This window comes from Podarcis cretensis (assembly GCF_951804945.1).
Source record: "Podarcis cretensis genome assembly, chromosome: 8".
NCBI lineage: Eukaryota > Metazoa > Chordata > Lepidosauria > Squamata > Lacertidae > Podarcis > Podarcis cretensis.
The window spans coordinates 32,801,206-32,818,126 of NC_137177.1; the positions used below are offsets into that span (position 1 = coordinate 32,801,206).

The 16,921-nt window shown below is 43.2% G+C and overlaps 1 protein-coding gene across 11 annotated transcripts in view; it reads left to right on the forward strand.

Moving 5' to 3' along the window:
• The window catches only part of CSMD2 (CUB and Sushi multiple domains 2), a 519,932-nt gene that overhangs the window by 280,463 nt on the left and 222,548 nt on the right, over positions 1 to 16,921 (forward strand). For 3 of the 11 annotated variants that reach the window (XM_079985202.1, XM_079985205.1, XM_079985207.1), the window contains 3 exons: positions 1,859 to 1,946; positions 9,527 to 9,651; positions 16,464 to 16,585. The exons of 1 other annotated variant lie outside the window; for it this stretch is intronic. In XM_079985202.1, the coding sequence (XP_079841328.1) occupies positions 1,859 to 1,946; positions 9,527 to 9,651; positions 16,464 to 16,585 (335 nt within the window). 7 more of the 11 variants (XM_079985209.1, XM_079985210.1, XM_079985212.1 and 4 more) reach the window with 7 other exon arrangements.

Below are 16,921 nucleotides of genomic sequence, written 5' to 3' on the forward strand. Positions count from 1 at the left end.
AAATGTGTGAATGTGTCAAGGTCTTCTAGGCTGAGTCAGGAAAGCAGTTCATCCAAGTCAGCAAAATTGAAAGTCAGGGTCTGGCAGTCAAGGTGGGAGCTATCTATCAGTACCAGCAGAGTTACTGGAAGTCAGAGGCCTTGAGGGACAAGTTTTGAACACAATGGGATGGAGTTTCCCAAATGTTGCTAGAATTAAAAACCTGGAAGTGAGATAGATAGATGATAGATAGATAGACAGACAGATAGATAGATAGATAGATAGATAGATAGATAGATGATAGATAGATGATAGATAGATGATAGATAGATGATAGATAGATAGATGATAGATAGATAGATAGATAGATGAGAGAGAGAGAGATGATAGATAGATAGATAGATAGATAGATAGATAGATGATAGATAGATAGATAGATAGATAGATGATAGATAGATAGATAGATAGATAGATAGATAGATAGATAGATGATAATAGATAGATGTTTTGTGACCTCAGTGTCATTCTAAGGATGACCTGATCCCAGCCTCTCCCAGTCTTACTATGTGCTGGGGTCTGTGATATGGCTGTGCTCTAAAGAGATCCTGTCTGGTTCTGAGTGCAGGCACAGCCTGTCAGAAACATATGTAGTTGCAAGCTTATGTATCTTGCCAAATACTGTTGTCCCAAAGCCAACACTGACCATGGCTCCCTGTTGAGGGCTCACTCTGTGGCATATCTCAGTTCTATGTGCAAAATTGATATACCTGTACTTTTCATCATTGTTATGACCGTTGGCACCCAGTCTTCTCCAGTGATCTTCGGCGATCTGCTGAGACAAATGGACACATAGTGTAGATGTGTGTGTATGTGTGTGTGTGATTTAGTTAGCCACTCAGCAGTGGGAACTGGGCATGCTTATTCGTTTTTTCATGCTCTGTGGCTTTTCCATTCATTGCTAAAGAATTTTCACATTCTTCTTCACCCACCCGCCCACCCAGTGCAATGTCAGAAAATTAAGCTGCATCAAATAACAGAAGGGTTGGAGGAAATAAAGCAATGACGATTAAGATGCATGACATTTATGCAGTAGAAACTATTTGTTTCTTTATTACTTTGGGGTGGGGGGTTAAAAAAAGAAGCTGGTGTACAGTTGAAAGACCAACATATTTTCTCTTAATCTTATTTCATCCTGGTTTGATCCCTGCTGTGTGTGTTTGTGGCCAAGAGGAGTGCAAGACTGCAGTGGGTGGGATGGAGTTAATCTTGGTCCAGTTGACTTTTCTTAATCTTCTGCTAATAGGAAGAGGCTTGCTCTGTTGCAGATTGCCCCACATTCAAACTAAATCACCAACTTTGGAACACTGCAACCAGCTTCTGACCTCTTCTCCCTTCATATCTCTGCACACTTTTGATGTCACACTATACAACTTATTTATTCATTATTTATTTATTTAGCTGTGTTTTTTTCATTCACATCTGTGTCTTGGTGATGGTGGGCTTTTTACAGATATTCTGAATCATTCCACAGGTGTCCTTTTAAATAGCTGGTTCTGGAAATGTGCCCTTTAATTTGTGTGTATGTGTGTGAGAGATAGGCAAAAACATGTTCCGCATCAGGGCGGGGGGCAGTGATGGGTGGATCTCAGAGGCTGCTGCATAGACTGAGCTAAATTAAGTCTTTCCATTGCACTTATTCCCTTAGTAGACATGTAAAGATTTTGTTGCTTTTTGAAAAAAAGGAAAACATACAAATTAAATGCATTCCAACTTGTAATTTTCCATTTTCTCTTCACATTCACCAACAGAGTTGATTTTTTTTTTTTTAATGATTCTGTCTTCTATTCTATCTCTGTATATGCTGTTTTTTGCTTTGTAGTAACACAGGTTGGTGTGTCCCAGGGACATAACATGTGTCCGGACCCTGGGATTCCAGACCAAGGCAAAAGGATAGGCAATGATTTCAGGTAAGAATTTGTTTATCTGTCCCCCAACTCCACTGGTGTGTGTGTGTGTGCTTCAGTCTTCATCAGCCCCTGCAGATGTTTCAGCAAAGTACTGCTCTTGATTCTTTGAAAGTCTGTTCAGAGCAGATCAGAGGTGGAAGCTTCTTCACCCTATGCACAGTTAGCTTCTGTAATTGGATGCAGCAAGGGTGGTTACAGATATGGTCTAGCAGGCTTTTAAAAAGGAGTTAGACAAATTTGTGGAGGGGAGTTTTACTGACAGCCATTAAGCATGATTATTACATAGAATCCTTACAAGAAGAGGCAATTTGCTTTGAATATCAGTTGCAATGGGCAAGGGCATGGCTAGGGAATGCTGTTGCCTTCGTGCCCAGCTTTTCCCGAGAGAAATTAGCTGGCTGGTGTTGGAAACAGTATGGAGTATGTACTAGCAGTGACTGACCTAAAAATGAGATGTTGGGAGATGTCTAGCTCCTGTCCCAGAACACAATGATGGTGGCACTAATGTCAAAGTAAGAAGAGATTTTTATTCAAGTTTACCCACCCCCTTAAAGTCCTTTATTGGGTTTTTACATATTACAAAGGAGAAAACGTTGATTTTTCTGTGAACCGCCCTGAGACCTCCTGGTATAGGGTGGAATATAAATTCAACAAATAATAATAAATAATGATAAGACATTACTACCAAAAAAAGAAAACTACCCAAAAACTCAAACACCCACCCACTTACAGAGATAAATAGGATCCAGATGCCATATTGCAATCCAAGGTGCAATGTAAACATGACAACACAATTAATATAAACTTAACAAACTGTCAAAAGCAGTGCTTGAATATTTAGATACTTTCTTCCCCTTCTGTTACCTTTTTACAAAATACAAAATTTCCAACTAGCAACTACAGGGGGAAAAAAGATTAAATATTTTCCCTTCCAAAATTTTACTTTTCTCCACCTAGCCACAATAAGATCAACAAGAAGCTCCTTGTTCTTTTAAAATTTATTTGGGCCATCAAAGAGTTTCAATAATGCCAAGCTTGTGGTAAGCATATAGGTTCAGCAGCAAGCACAAGGTCCAGGAGTCAAGAGTTCAGAGTACATGAGCAAGGCGAGAGATTCAGAACCAAACAGAAGCTACGGAGATGTCCCAACAGTTTGACGTGCCCCTCCCTCCAAGCTTTCAAAATTGAGGTAGGGCTTGCTCACTCATAAGACCTTCACATAAGACCTATGGAGCTTCCATGCATGCACTTGCCCAGTCCTCCTGGGTGAACACAGCTGATCCCACTTATAAAAGCAGCACCGGGCACAATACCCTGCCCCTTTACATTCAACTCTTCTTCAGTTCCTCCCTCTGGCTGGTAGAGTCCTCCCTTGCTGCCTAATAAGTCTCTGTAGTCCATGTGAGGGCGGGTGGCAAGAGCAGGCAGCTCTGCTCCCCCCCCCCGTTGTCTAGAGTTACAAGGGACTCCCATCTGCTCTCTCTTGGTTCTTCTTCTCTTCTGTCTGGGGCTGCCATAATCATGGGGCTTGTGACAGAAGATCGCAGTGGAGAGCATGAAGAAGATGCTGACCCTGTGGGCAGCAGCTATCAAAAAGGTAAAAATTGTATGCCAGGGTTAATTAGGAAAGGGATTGAAAATGGAATTGTCCCTATCATAATGTCATTAAGCAAATCTGTGGTGTGACCACCGTTGGAATACTGTGTACATTTCTGGTTAACTCAATTCACAAAGGATATTGTAGAGCTGGGGGAAAACTCAGAAAAGTACATTCAAAAATATCAAGGGGCTGGAGCAACTCCCCTTTGAGGAAAGGTTACAGCAATAGGGACCTGGTAGAAAAAAGTGAGTAAGAACATGATCAAATGTATATGAATGTTGACGAGAATCCCCCCCCCCCCGCACTCTCATAAGACTATATAATTCATGGATATCCCATGAAGCTGAATGCTGGGAGATCCAGGACTTCTTCACACAGCACATAGTTAAATGTAAAAAAAATAGCTTCTGTAAGATGTTGTGATGGCCACAAACTTGCATGGCTTTAAATTTACGGAGGAAAAATCTGTGAATGGTTACTAGTCACGGTGGCTATGTTCTTCTCACATGGTTGGAGGCAATATCCCTCTGAAGCTAGCTGAGAAGAATTATAAGTGGTGAGAGGGCTGGTTGGCAACTGTGAGAACATTTGGGCTGATCTAGCAGGACTCTTCTTTTGTTCTTAAGGAGTCAACAACATACTTCATAATGTTCTTTTTTTGCACACACACACACACACACAATATTTCTGTTATCAGCTGCCCATGCGAAATGGGTGGAAAACAAAGCTCATTCAGTTGGACAAAGTGGATTATTCCATGAGGAGTGATTTACAGATGGATCTGTTGAAAAAGTGATTAAGGTAACCCAAGAATGTGCTATTTCATGATGGGATGAGAGTCTACACTATTATTAACATGGTGACCTCTTCCAATCTGAATTGAGCCTTGCAGCCTCATTACAGCCATGTTTCCTTCAAGCGCAAGCATGGTTGATCTCATCTACAGTCACTTTCAAGAAACTGCTTAGGATTGCAGCTCAACATGGGGGCCACACTAGCTTGAATCCATAGGTCGGATATGTAGGCACCTACAATCAGATATGTGGTGTGTCTCAGCCCACACCGAGGCCCCACTGATCCACACAGCTCTCTTAATTGCTTGGGAGTGTCACAGGAGAAATGTTATATTTGTTTTCCTCCCACTCCATCACTTTTCAAACTCTCTGATGAGTCTTTCCACATTGCTGTATCTGCTAAATGGCCTCTGTGAGGTGCAGAGGACTTTGGGATATGTTCAAGGCCAGCCCCATAGGGTGAAGGTCTTCAGGATTGGTGAGGTCTGTTATAAAGCTGGGGGAGAAATTAGTTTGGTTCAATTTTTTATGTTAACCTGCATAGTTTGTACTTCCCAAACCAGTACACAAACCAAAACGTAGCCATTTTCTGGATGATGTGTTATTTTAAAAGTGTTATTAAAATGTGTGCAATGAAAGTGTGTACTGAAATGTGTACATTAGTGAATAAAAGGTACCAAAAAAATCATAATACTAGGGGAACCTTTGTAAAAATGGGCAAATGTGTATTAGAAAAAATGTGCACAAAAATGCATATATGAGCTGATAAAAAAAATACATCATTAACTGGTGTGAACTGAATATGGGGGTGTAGGGGGGAATGAGAGTCTGAGAAAGTTGAAATCGACAGAATTTTCTTTTTTAGGTGCCCCAGAGTACCCTCACTTCAAAATGCTAGTGCACTCTAGAATGTGGCAACACACTCCAGCACCCTACAGGGTATTGCAGCAGATGGGTGGTGGTGTTAAGTTGTAGTTTTCTGGGAGCTGTCCACTGTCAATGATCATCTCATTGGTCAATTCCTAATAGCATTCTGTGGAGCTGCAGTGTTCCCCAGAACAGAGTGTGAAAACCAGTGCATTATAGTTCTGTTCTTCATGTGATTTGTCCCAAGCATCCTCTCATCTGTCCACTTATGGGTTTGCTTGTTTGCCTTCAGAACACACAGTTGTCTACTCCCTATGGATCACATTCCATGGTAATCCCCGCTATAGATCGCTCTACCAAGCCCTGAGCTGGTTGAGGCTCTGACATTTGAAATGGGAACCTCAGAAATCTGGGACTGTGGATCCTGAATTGAAGAACACTCCTCCTGGGTATCTTTCTTGGAATGGCTGCCTGTAGCTCAAATGCTATCCTGGTTATTTGCTGCAGGGTGTGGGGAACTTCCTGATGCCCTCCAGATGTTTTGGACTGCAACTCCTATCGTAGTTGCAGAAGTTATGGTCCAAAACATCTAAAGGGTACCAGGTTGGCAAAGGCTGGTGTAACAATATCCCTGTGTTGTGTTTAGGGCCTTTCCATGTCCACAGGTAAGCAGGCTTGTGCTTTTAGCATCACCCCCAAGGTCCCTACTCCTTTCTCCAACCACCACATGTCATGTGCACTTGCTGGTAGTGAAATTATAACACCTGCAGGGGCTTTGCAAAATCAGGAGACCTACACTACCAGATGTTCCTATGCTAGTGTCTTGTGGAAGCCAGTTAGTCCACCACACCTCAACCCGTGTGATGTATCAGAAGGGTCTGCAGAGATTTCCTACTCCCAGAAGAACAGCTTCTTCCAGAGTCTCCAGTTAAGGGAAAAACTCCTCTCCCACACAGTTCAAAGTAACAATGTGTTTATTGTCTCCAGATACAAAACAAAGCTAATATACTATATGCAGTTACAGTATTCTGGTCTTTGAAGTAAAGATACTTATGTACAGGTCCACTAACAGTACCACCATGCTAGCTAACACTGCTGTGTAAAACCCACAGCCTCTTCCTCTGACTCTCACAGATTCAGAACCTGACAGCAAATAAGACAGAGGACATGAGAAAGGAAATGCCCTAGAGACTGGTGTTGCTATGGTAACCCAGTGCATCTCAGAACATGCAGACATGGGGTGTGTGCCACTCAGTACATGAGACCAAGCGCTGTGTAATTTAGCCTGTTGTTCACATTACACCAACACCCTCCTTATGACCTCCAGCAGATACTTCCATGTTGAAATTTCACTGTGCACAACACACGTGGTTGTTGCAGAAAGTAATAGTGAAATGGGGTGGGCATCTCAACATGGCAAGCCCAGCACATGAGTAACGTGTGAATGGGGCCTCTCTCTCTCTCTCTCTCAACATGGTGGGGAAAAAGAAAGGGAAATACTGACAAGTCACCACAGTGGGGTCTGTGCTAAAGTTTCCTACTGACTGGATGTGTCCCTAGAGATAGTAGTTTCTATGTAAATTTTTTAGTATGGCCACAACTGTTTACAGAGAGTTATCCCATATCATGTAATTATCACTTCTTTTCGAAATCACTCTTCTCCTTTCCCCCGTTCCCCCCTTTTGTTTCAGTGTCCCTTGAAAAGGAGTTATTCCTATATGGAGGAGCCCTCAGTGAAGAGTTGATGTGGGATTTGAACCCACAGCTGCATACACACTATATAGTTAAAAGCACCCCCCAAAAAAAAAAGAATACTGGGAGCTGTAGTTTGATAAGGGTGCTGTGAATTATGCTTCTGCAAGGGGTAAACTAAAGTTCCCATGATCCTTTGGGCAGGAGATTATGTGTATGATGAGTACACAGCCCAAGTCACTCTCACACACCTGAATTCCTGATTTCAGCTAATTTTCCCCAGGCCACAAACACTCAGGCTGTTTCACACATTCTCATGCTCATTAAAAAGGTAAAGGTAAAGGTAAAGGTGGTGCTGTGGGTTAAACCACAGAGCCTAGGGCTTGCCAATCAGAAGGTTGGCAGTTTGAATCCCTGCGATGGGGTGAGCTCCCGTTGCTCGGTCCCTGCTCCTGCCAACCTAGCAGTTCAAAAGCATGTTAAAGTGCAGGTAGATAAATAGGTACCGCTCCGGCGGGAAGGTAAACAACTTTTCCGTGCGCTGCTCTGGTTCACCAGAAGCAGCTTAGTCATGCTGGCCACATGACCCGGAAGCTGTACGCCGGCTCCCTTGGCCAATAAAGCGAGATGAGTGCCGCAACCCCAGAGTCAGTCACGATTGGACCTAATGGTCAGGGGTCCCTTTACCTTTACCTTTTTAATGTGCATGAGAATGTGTGAAACAACCTGAGTGTTTGTGGCCTGGGAAAAATTAGCTGTGCAGTCATCAGGAATTCAGGTTAGATGGTGGCTAAAATATAAAGTGCCAATGTCTGTCCTTGTGTAAATTGAAAAGCTGCATGGATTTAACAATCACAGATCAAATACCACAATCAGTCCAGAGCTTACATCCCAACCCAAGCAAAGTGCTTCTCAATCCAGACAAGTGGCTGGCACCAATAGTTGTCAAGCTACAAATGTGTGTGTGTGAACCAACCTCTTTGATGGACTTCTCCAGCCTGGTGCCCTCCAGATGTTTTGGACTAAAACTCACATCAGCCCCAGCCAGCACAGGCAAAACATCTGAAGGATACCATATTGGGGGAGACTACCCCATGAGGTTGTTTGAATTGCATGAGTGGCTTCCCATTGCTGTGTTGCCATCTCTTCCCTTTGGCTTAAAATAAGCCAGTCAAGCTCTTCACATTGTGTGTGTGAAGGGTGTGGGTGTGTGTGTGGATCAATATTTAATCTAACTTCTCTGCCAAGTCCTGATTTGTTCTCTAAAAATGCCTTTCAATTTTCACCCCAAGCCTCTGTCCATATTCTCCTGGAATCTGGGTCAGAACCAAAGAAATAATGATGTCCACTGAGGGATATGATGGGGCAGGGAGGGAGCAAACACACAATCCCATCTAAGAGTATTCGGAGACACTATAAGCTGCAATCTATATGCTACATCAAACGTAAGATGCACACTCAGACCAGCTGCTCTCCAGGACCTCAACAGATGCTTCTCCCTGTTCCATCAATGACATCCTCTCCCCATTGAACCAGAAAATAAGTACTTAGGATGTGGTGAGCTGATTGCTGTGTCAATGAAGTGCCAGTTGCCAAGACACACCATATGCTATGCTGATATTTGGGGCAGGTTAAAAAGTGCAGGTACAGTGGCACCTTGGTTTGCATATGTCTTGGTTTGCATACATTTGGGATTACAAACACATCAAACCAGGAAGTGTAAACCTTTTTTTGGATTACAACTTTTTTTTTGGATTACTAACACAAAAAATTTTGGAGGCCCCATTTGCAAAAGCGTGCCTTGGGTTACAACCTGTTTGGGTTTACAAACGGTCCTCCGGAACAGATTATGGTTGTAAACCAAGGTACCACTCTGTTTAATATGTGTTGAAAATGCCCCTTTGAAATGTCCCTGGTGGAATCGTGAATAAACCTTAGAATAATAAAAAGTTGATATATATCATAGAGCAGGGGATGGGGGACAGGATTTGACTGGCAGACGAGATCCTTAGCTCCATCACTCCTGGCAAGCCACTCGGACAGTTGGATGGGGCCAACCACCTGTCAGTCACCTGACATCACAATGATGTCAGGTGACCCATTTTTCCTCTGCAGTTCAGCTTGAGTTCAAGCGCCAGTGCAAAGGAATATCCCTGTTGATCCAAACCACCTGTAAAGTCACCACCAATCATTTGGTCAGTGCTGTTTTCACTGTCCACTTTTGGCAGGGATCAGCTGCACTCGTGAGCTCCAAATGGCAGTCTCTATTAGTAGTCTCCCATGGCCCAAAGGCATAGCTTGTAGCTACCACAAGCCATGCATTCAGTATTGTGGACCCAGTCCTGTGGGCTCCTTTCTGAACTCCCTCCTGAATTTCAGGCACTTTACAGAAACTTCCATATTTCAGCAGGCTTCTTAAATTGTTCTTATTCTTTGTATGCTTTTTTATAATGAAGTACTCTGCTTAGAAAGTCTGGATGTTGAGGAGCAAATAAATAGATAAATGGCCAGTCAGCTGCCGCAGTGACTTCTTGACTGGAAACCAGAATGCACGAAGAACAGCTTTTAGTTCTTATTGCTGATCCATTTTCCCAGAAGCTGAAAGCAATGCCATTTCTATCTTTCAGGTTAGGATCCAGCATCCAGTTCACTTGCAACGAAGGCTACGATTTGCAAGGTTCCAAAAGCATCACCTGTAAGAAGCTAAGTGGTATGATAGCAGCCTGGAGTGACCAGAGGCCAGTTTGTAGAGGTGAGGCAAGTAACTGTGCAGTGCCAAACACTCGAAATTGGGCAGGAAATTGGTTTCAATTTCCACCTTCTTGGGGGTTCATTATAAGCAGGGAAGGGGGGGAAATATGATGCTGTGAACTGTATCAAGTTCACTCGGTAGGGGTCTCTTTTCAGGGTAGCATCCAATAACATCCTTGCTGAGAGCCTTGGTTGGCCCATTAATCCTGCAGCATGTGTAGCCTGCAGTGGGGCTGGGAATGGTTTAATTGCTTCTCCTTGTTTAATCTTCTAAACACACGTTTCCCTAATTGTAAGGTGTGGTTCAGCTAAAGAGGTGCAGTCACTGAGTTCTTCCTCCAGCTGTCAAACTTACCTCTTTGGCTGGGACAGGTGTGAGCAACATTAGGCACCAAAGCCCATTTTCTAAGTGTTTTAGTGTCCCAAATCAGCAGGAATTGGGAGGGTGGGGTCAGAGTGTCCTTCAAGATCCAAACAGTCAACAGGTGTGATCTCCGAAATCCTTTATGCTTAGGCTAAAAGCAAGGAAAGGTGACAATCGCTGGTTCATGGGGGTTTTCCATAAATGTTTAAAAGTGCAGTTTGAACATTCCATGTTGACATGATGATGCTATACTGACTAGCCTACAAAGAACTGCCACGTGCCATGTTTACTGAACGTAACAGGGAAACTTGCTTGAGGTTAATATATTTATTTACTTATTTATTTCATGGAATCATAGAATTGCAGTGGAAGGGACCCCAAAAGTAATGTAGTCCAACCCATTGCAATGCAGGAATCACAGATTGCAGGAATGACAGAGGACCACCCAACCTCTCTTTAACAGCCTCCAGTGCAGGAGAGAATCTACTATCTTCATTTCTAAAGAAACAGTACATGTAATGAACATAAACTAAGGGCGATTAAACTGTGAACTTCCAGATGTTGTCAGACTCCAACTCCCATCAGTCCCAACCTGCAATAGTGAATGGTCAAGGGGGGTAGAGTGAAGTTGTAGTTCAGCAACATCTGGAAGACCACAGGTTAGCCACCCCTGGCATAAGCAATCAACGGGGGGGGGGGGGCATATGCCAGAGGATCAGTGCTAATAACACTTAGGGCTCATCCACAATTCCACTCCTGGAAAGCATGGGTCCAAGCAGTTTTCCTCTTGCCCCACTCCTTTCTAAGGGAAAATTCACTCTTTAGTGATAGATCGGAACAAATGGCAAACTAGGGGAAACCAGAATTGCTGTTTGCTCTGACTGAGTGCTAAAGAGCACCCCCCCCCCCCAGGAAATGTGGATAAGCTCTTAATGTCATCACCAAATAGGGACTCCAAGGGCTCATCCACACTTCTGCTTGCCTTGCACTTTCTCCTGGAGAAACCTGTTGTTTACTGCTGAATCAGAACAAACATCTATCCTGTTTTTTCCTGCAGATTGGTGTTTGTTTTCCGATTCAGTGTTAAACAGTGGGTATTCCTGGGGAAAGCATTGGAACAAATGAGAAAACACTCAGACCCATGCCTAGAAAGGACAAATGGAAAGCCTCTCTGATCCATGCTTTCTGGGCATGGGACAAGTGGAAGTGTGGAATAGCCCTAAGCAGTTGGAAGGAGAGGATGTATGGTGTACTGGAGATTTCTGTGCACCTTGGGGCACATACAAGGTATTTCTCTGGGCTTACAAGACATTCAAGAAGGAAAGAGAAGAGGCGAGTTTGTGCCAGAGATGTCCTGGAGACGGAAGTTGAGAGTCCTGTCTCCTTCTCTATCTGCTGTAGTATTTAGTCAATAGGGAACATCACACTTTCCACTTCACTGGATCTCTCCATCACAGTCTTTTTGAACCATCACTGCACAGCTTGTGCATTTCTGCTCTTTCCTTTTTTTTCTTGGTACTTGCTTGGCACTGCAAAATCCCGGCTAATTCCCTGATGTGTGGATGAATTAAATCAACATAAGAGGATATTTGGCATAAATATCTGACTCTGCAAATGAATTCTATAGCAACCTTTCATTTGAAATAAGGGAGGACTTGCCAGTGCCATTGTGACAGTGTTAATCATTAATTTTATATACAGTCACAAACTCCTTCCTTTTAAAATTTAGACTTTTCTTATCCCTGTAACTATTTTTTTATACTGTATTTTGGGTTTGTTAGGTTTTTTATTTAAAAAAAAAATAACTTTCAAATGCTGAAGCCTTGCCTTTTTGATGAATTGTATTAAGAAGTGAGTTTGCAGATGCTCAACCAGGGACCTAAGCAACATTAGCTGGGTATTCATCAGGACTTCCAAAAACCTACTTTAGCCATTTGGGGCAGGGGAACTACAGGGGACCAGTGAGAAAGGCTCTTGAGAATGATTGCCCATAACAGTACATACTGTGGAACACCCTGAGTGCTATCAAATTCAAGTCTGACCAGCTAGAAGGGCTCTGATCAATGGTGGTTAGTGTCCATTGTAGAGTCAAAGGCAATGACAGGTAGAGCCGCTCCCTGACTGGTTGGAAGGAAGAAGGCGAGCAGATAGGAGATTGCTAGGGGGTTGGTGGGGCAGAACCCCTTTCACCCTAGTGGCTCTGCTAGACTAGGAAAATTCAAGCAACACCTCCCCATGTGTTCACTGACTACACTGGGGAGGGGGCAGTCAGATTGCATTCACTGTCTATTCCCCACGGCCACAAATCTGACAGAACTTACTTACTTACTTACTTACTTACTTACTTATACATACCCCATCCATCAGGCTGGGTTTCCCCAGCCACTCTGGGCGGCTTCCAACAGAATATTAAAAATACGATAAAGCATCAACCATTAAAAACTTCCCTAAACAGGGTTCCCTATTATTCGCTTGACATCTGATGGGAGGACATCAGTTTGAAGAGACTACGTAGAGACAGATGTTTGCTTGTATGAGCTCCTCTGATCAAGTGAGAAAGCAGATTAGCCAGGGATCTGGCTTATCTAGAGGAGATCCTGTGCAAATAAACCTGTATACACTTTGGATCCCTTCACATTTAGGGGTATGCTTGTGCCCCTCCTGCACACTTTTACGGAATACTTGCTGGGGATCTTTTCAACATCTTAGACACTGCAGTATACTTTCTAGGTCTTGACTCCCTACCCCCAAATTTTGCAGAAACTGGATCTGATGCCTCGCTTCCCCTATGGCCAAACTCCCTGGGTGAACGCCGTGTGCATAGGTGTGTTCTCAAATATGCCATAACATCTTCCACCTGCCCTGCCCATTTCCCTGTTAGATATATTTACCTTTCACTCATTGGATGCCCTTCACATCTGACATTCATTTTTTTCTTAAATACACACAGGCACCTACCTTTTGTCCCTTGCTTTACATTGGCCATATTCTTGTCATACATTAAAAGTGCTATGATACCATGTTAAACAGTCAGGACTTCGCCAAAGAATTCTGGGAGCTGTCGTTTGTTAAGTTCTCTGGGAAGAGGGATCCATTGTTAAGGCACTATGAGAAGTGTAGTTGCGTGAAAGGAATGGGTTTCCTAGCAACTGTCAGTGTTCTGAACAAACTACAGCTCCCATAATTGTTTGGGGAGGGAGTATGACTATTTAAAGTAATATCATCATACTTTAAATGCATGTAGCCAGTTCTCTTGTTCCTCATTTTCTCTTTTTGCTTCTCCTGCTCTGCCCTTCTACATTCAGTCCCTTCTTCCCCACGCCATGCCTAAGATGTCTTCCTCTGTCTCCTATCTCCATCTTTTTTTTGCTAAATGAACCATTCCTGTGGGATGTCTTGGCTCCTGACATACAGACATCTCCATCTGTCTCTGTATTCAAACAGCTGCTGAAGACACTCTTCTTTGCTCAGGCATCTCCTCTGTGGTCATTTCTTCTTTCGTATCACCCTCATATTACGTCGCCCTTGTTTCATCTGTAATGTGAGCAAGAGGGCAGGACCTGTGTTTTCCTTTCATTTAGAAAAAAAATATCTGTGTAAATTTAATAGATTCTTCAAAACTGCTTTTATTATTACCACTAGCAGCAATTAGTCATTATTATCTATAAGAGTAAATATTGTTAGTATTTTGAGGATGGGTCCAATTTAGTGTGTGTGCAACACTTGATTTCTTTAGTTGGGGCAAAAGTAAGGATAGCACAATAGGCTTCCAGGAATTGCTTCAGAGAAGGGTTTTATCTCAGTGATGTGGCACACAATTTGCATGGAGAAAGTCACCGGACATCTCCAGGTAGAGCTGTAAAAGACTTCTATCTGAAACCAAGAGGTCTGTTTCAGAATAAAGCAGCTTAATAGTTTGGCGAAGGGATGTAGTTCAGTGGTAGAGCACACAGAAAGTCCCAAATTTAAGTCAATTCAACTTCGATCCCCAGCAGCTCCAAGTAGTTCTGGGAGAGATTCCTGTCTGTAACCCTGAGCAGGTGATGCCAGTCAGTGTAGACAATGCTGAGCTGGAAGGTCCAATGGTCTGACTTGATATGAGGCAGTTTCCTCTGTTCCTGCTCAGATCTAAGAGACACTTACAAGAAATTCCTCGTATGTTGCCTCCCAAAGTGGTGTTCAGAGCATTTAAGGTCTAAAACTGAGCCTTTCATGAATCTGAATCCTAATCTGAAATGAATTTTGATGCTGGCATCCAAACTTATGGATTTCCCCATGAACCCAGAGAGAGACACTGTGTGTCCACCTTTTCTTCTTAAATCTTGCCTTTTTATCCTCTCTTTCATCCAAAGTGTTCTTCAGAAATATTCTCCATCATCCCAGAACCTGTGGAAAAGCCAAACTTAATTTGACTGCCTTCTATTAAATATTTACAGAGCTGGGATTTGATTAGGCCTTCAGGCTGAACGTGGGTGAAGGAAGTTAAAGCCCACCTCACTCTCTATCAGGAAGCCATACTGCAAAACAAATTTGATAGTGTTGCCAATAGTCTGCTTAGCTGCCAGGTATGGCCTCTTCTCCCTGCTCTTTTTTGAAATAAATTGATTGCATCTTGAGATATCTATGCCAAACCACCTTCTCAGTTTCATAAGTGCAGAGTTATATGCACAATTTTGTAAGGTGCTCTGCATCTTTTGAATCCCAGCTTTATTTCATTTTTATTTCGTTTTTCTTCTTGTAAAAACAAGGAATATAAAATAAGTTTCTAGCTCTCATTGGTGGTGGAGCTAGAGTTTGTAAATGAACTATGAAGGGTAAATAATTTATAATGTTATTGCCTTAGAATTCGGCCACAAGACTTTAAGGTATGTTTTGCTTCTTTGTTTGTTTTGTATAACTCAAGTCTTACAAACCAACACTTGAACATTTTTTAAAAAAAAACTATTTAAAAAAATGCACAGGGCAGTCCTCGTCATGTCTATTCAGAAGTAAATCCAATAAAATTTGATGGAGCTTACTCTCAGGTAAATGGATATAGGTCTGTAGATTAGATTTGTGGGGGCAAAAGACAAAAACACTCAGCTTTATAAACACCCCCTCCCCATAAGTACAGTTTGGGTTTGTTATTTTTGTGTTAGGGAGGGGGTTGGTTTTATTATTATTATTATTATTATTGAGTTAATACCCCACCCCACCCCCTTTCTGCTACTGTACTTGTGTGATTACTCTGTGCATTCAAGATCCAAAATGTGGGATGATCCTGCCTTTGGGCAACCTGTTTACAGTAGCCCAGGCCCACACAAGCTGTGACCCAATAAACCAGCTGGGGCTGATGGGAGTTATAGGGGACTGGGAAAGGAACTCTGGAATCAGCTAGATGCAATGCTTGGGTCAGATTTTGAAGGACTCACTCCTGTGCTTGGCTCAGTGTGGCATCCCTGCCACTGTGTCCTAATACTACTGCAAAGGTGGAAAGTTGGGGGTAGCCATCAGGTTGGCTAGCACATAATTCATATGCAGAAGGTTTGATCCACTGGCACCTCTGAGTAAAATGATTTCAAACAGTCTGGCTTGGAAACACAATGGAGAGCTGGCACCCATTGGAATAGGCCCAGCTTTTCCAGCTGTTCTTCTTCCAGGTGTTTTGGACTACAACTCCCATCAGCCCTGGCACCATTTGTCTGGGATGGTTGAGGCAGGTGAGAGTTGTGGTTCAACACATCAGGAGGGCACATAGTTGACAAAGTGCTGGGCTAGATGGACCAATGGACCCATTTGTGGAATACTCTCCCCAAGGAGGCCCATCTGGCACCTTCATTGCATATTTTTAGGTGACAAGCAAAATCATTCCTCTTCTCCCAGGCCTTTGGCTAATTAAACAATCTATGGCCTTTTAAACTCAGGGAGGTATTGTTTTGTTTGTTACTATGTTATACATTTGTGCTTTTATACTATAAAAGCTCTGTGATCCTTGGATGAGGGGCGGTATATAAATTTAATTAATAGTAATAATAACCCGAAATATCTGGAGGGTACCAGGTTGGCACAGTCTGCAATCAACTGAACACAGGCCACCAGCCTTGCATTGAAGTCTGCCAGGTTCTTGATAATCCCATCCCCCTTACAGAGTCAAAGGCAGGCGGCAGAAGCTGAGCCCTTGTGTATTTCCATACATGACTAGTGGGATGCATTCAGGGTGGTCTTGTGATGTGTGGGCTGGGAGCAGATGATCTTCAGGTGCTTTTTCAGTTTGTTCCTTTTGTGATTCTATGACTTGGTGGGTGGAAAGCAGAGTGGTGGGGTGGGATGAGAAAACAGCAGATAAAAGATGACACCTAATTTGCAGCCTGTGCATTCCTGGCCTCTTAACAAAGGGGCCACCCCAAGCTTAAATATTCCCTCCACACATACTCCTTGCTTTTTGTTTTGCTTTCCCCCCACCCCCACAGCTAGGATGTGTGATACGTACCTCCGAGGCCCCAGCGGCATTATCACATCTCCAAACTATCCTGTCCAGTACGATAACAATGCCTACTGCGTGTGGGTGATAACAGCAGTCAATCCAGCCAAGGTAGGTCTTGCAGATGCATTGCTGGGGGGGGGGGATTGGGTGTGTGCCCTTTTTGGGAAACGTGAGCAGCGTGTTTGCAAAGTTGGGCTCATAATTCAGCAGCAAACCTGGTAAAGGGCAGGTAGTTGCATCAGCAGCAGGTGAGAGGCATATGAAAGTAGGGTGAGGCAATCATGTTCCAAACTAAATGGCTAAAATGTAGCTACAGGCTCAGCCATGGGACAATCCAGCTAATGCTGCCTTCCCCAATCTGCTGCCCACCTGATGTTTCGGGCTGCAGCTGCTACAACAAAATACAGCAATGCTGGCTGGGGCTGATGAGGGTTGTAGTCCAAA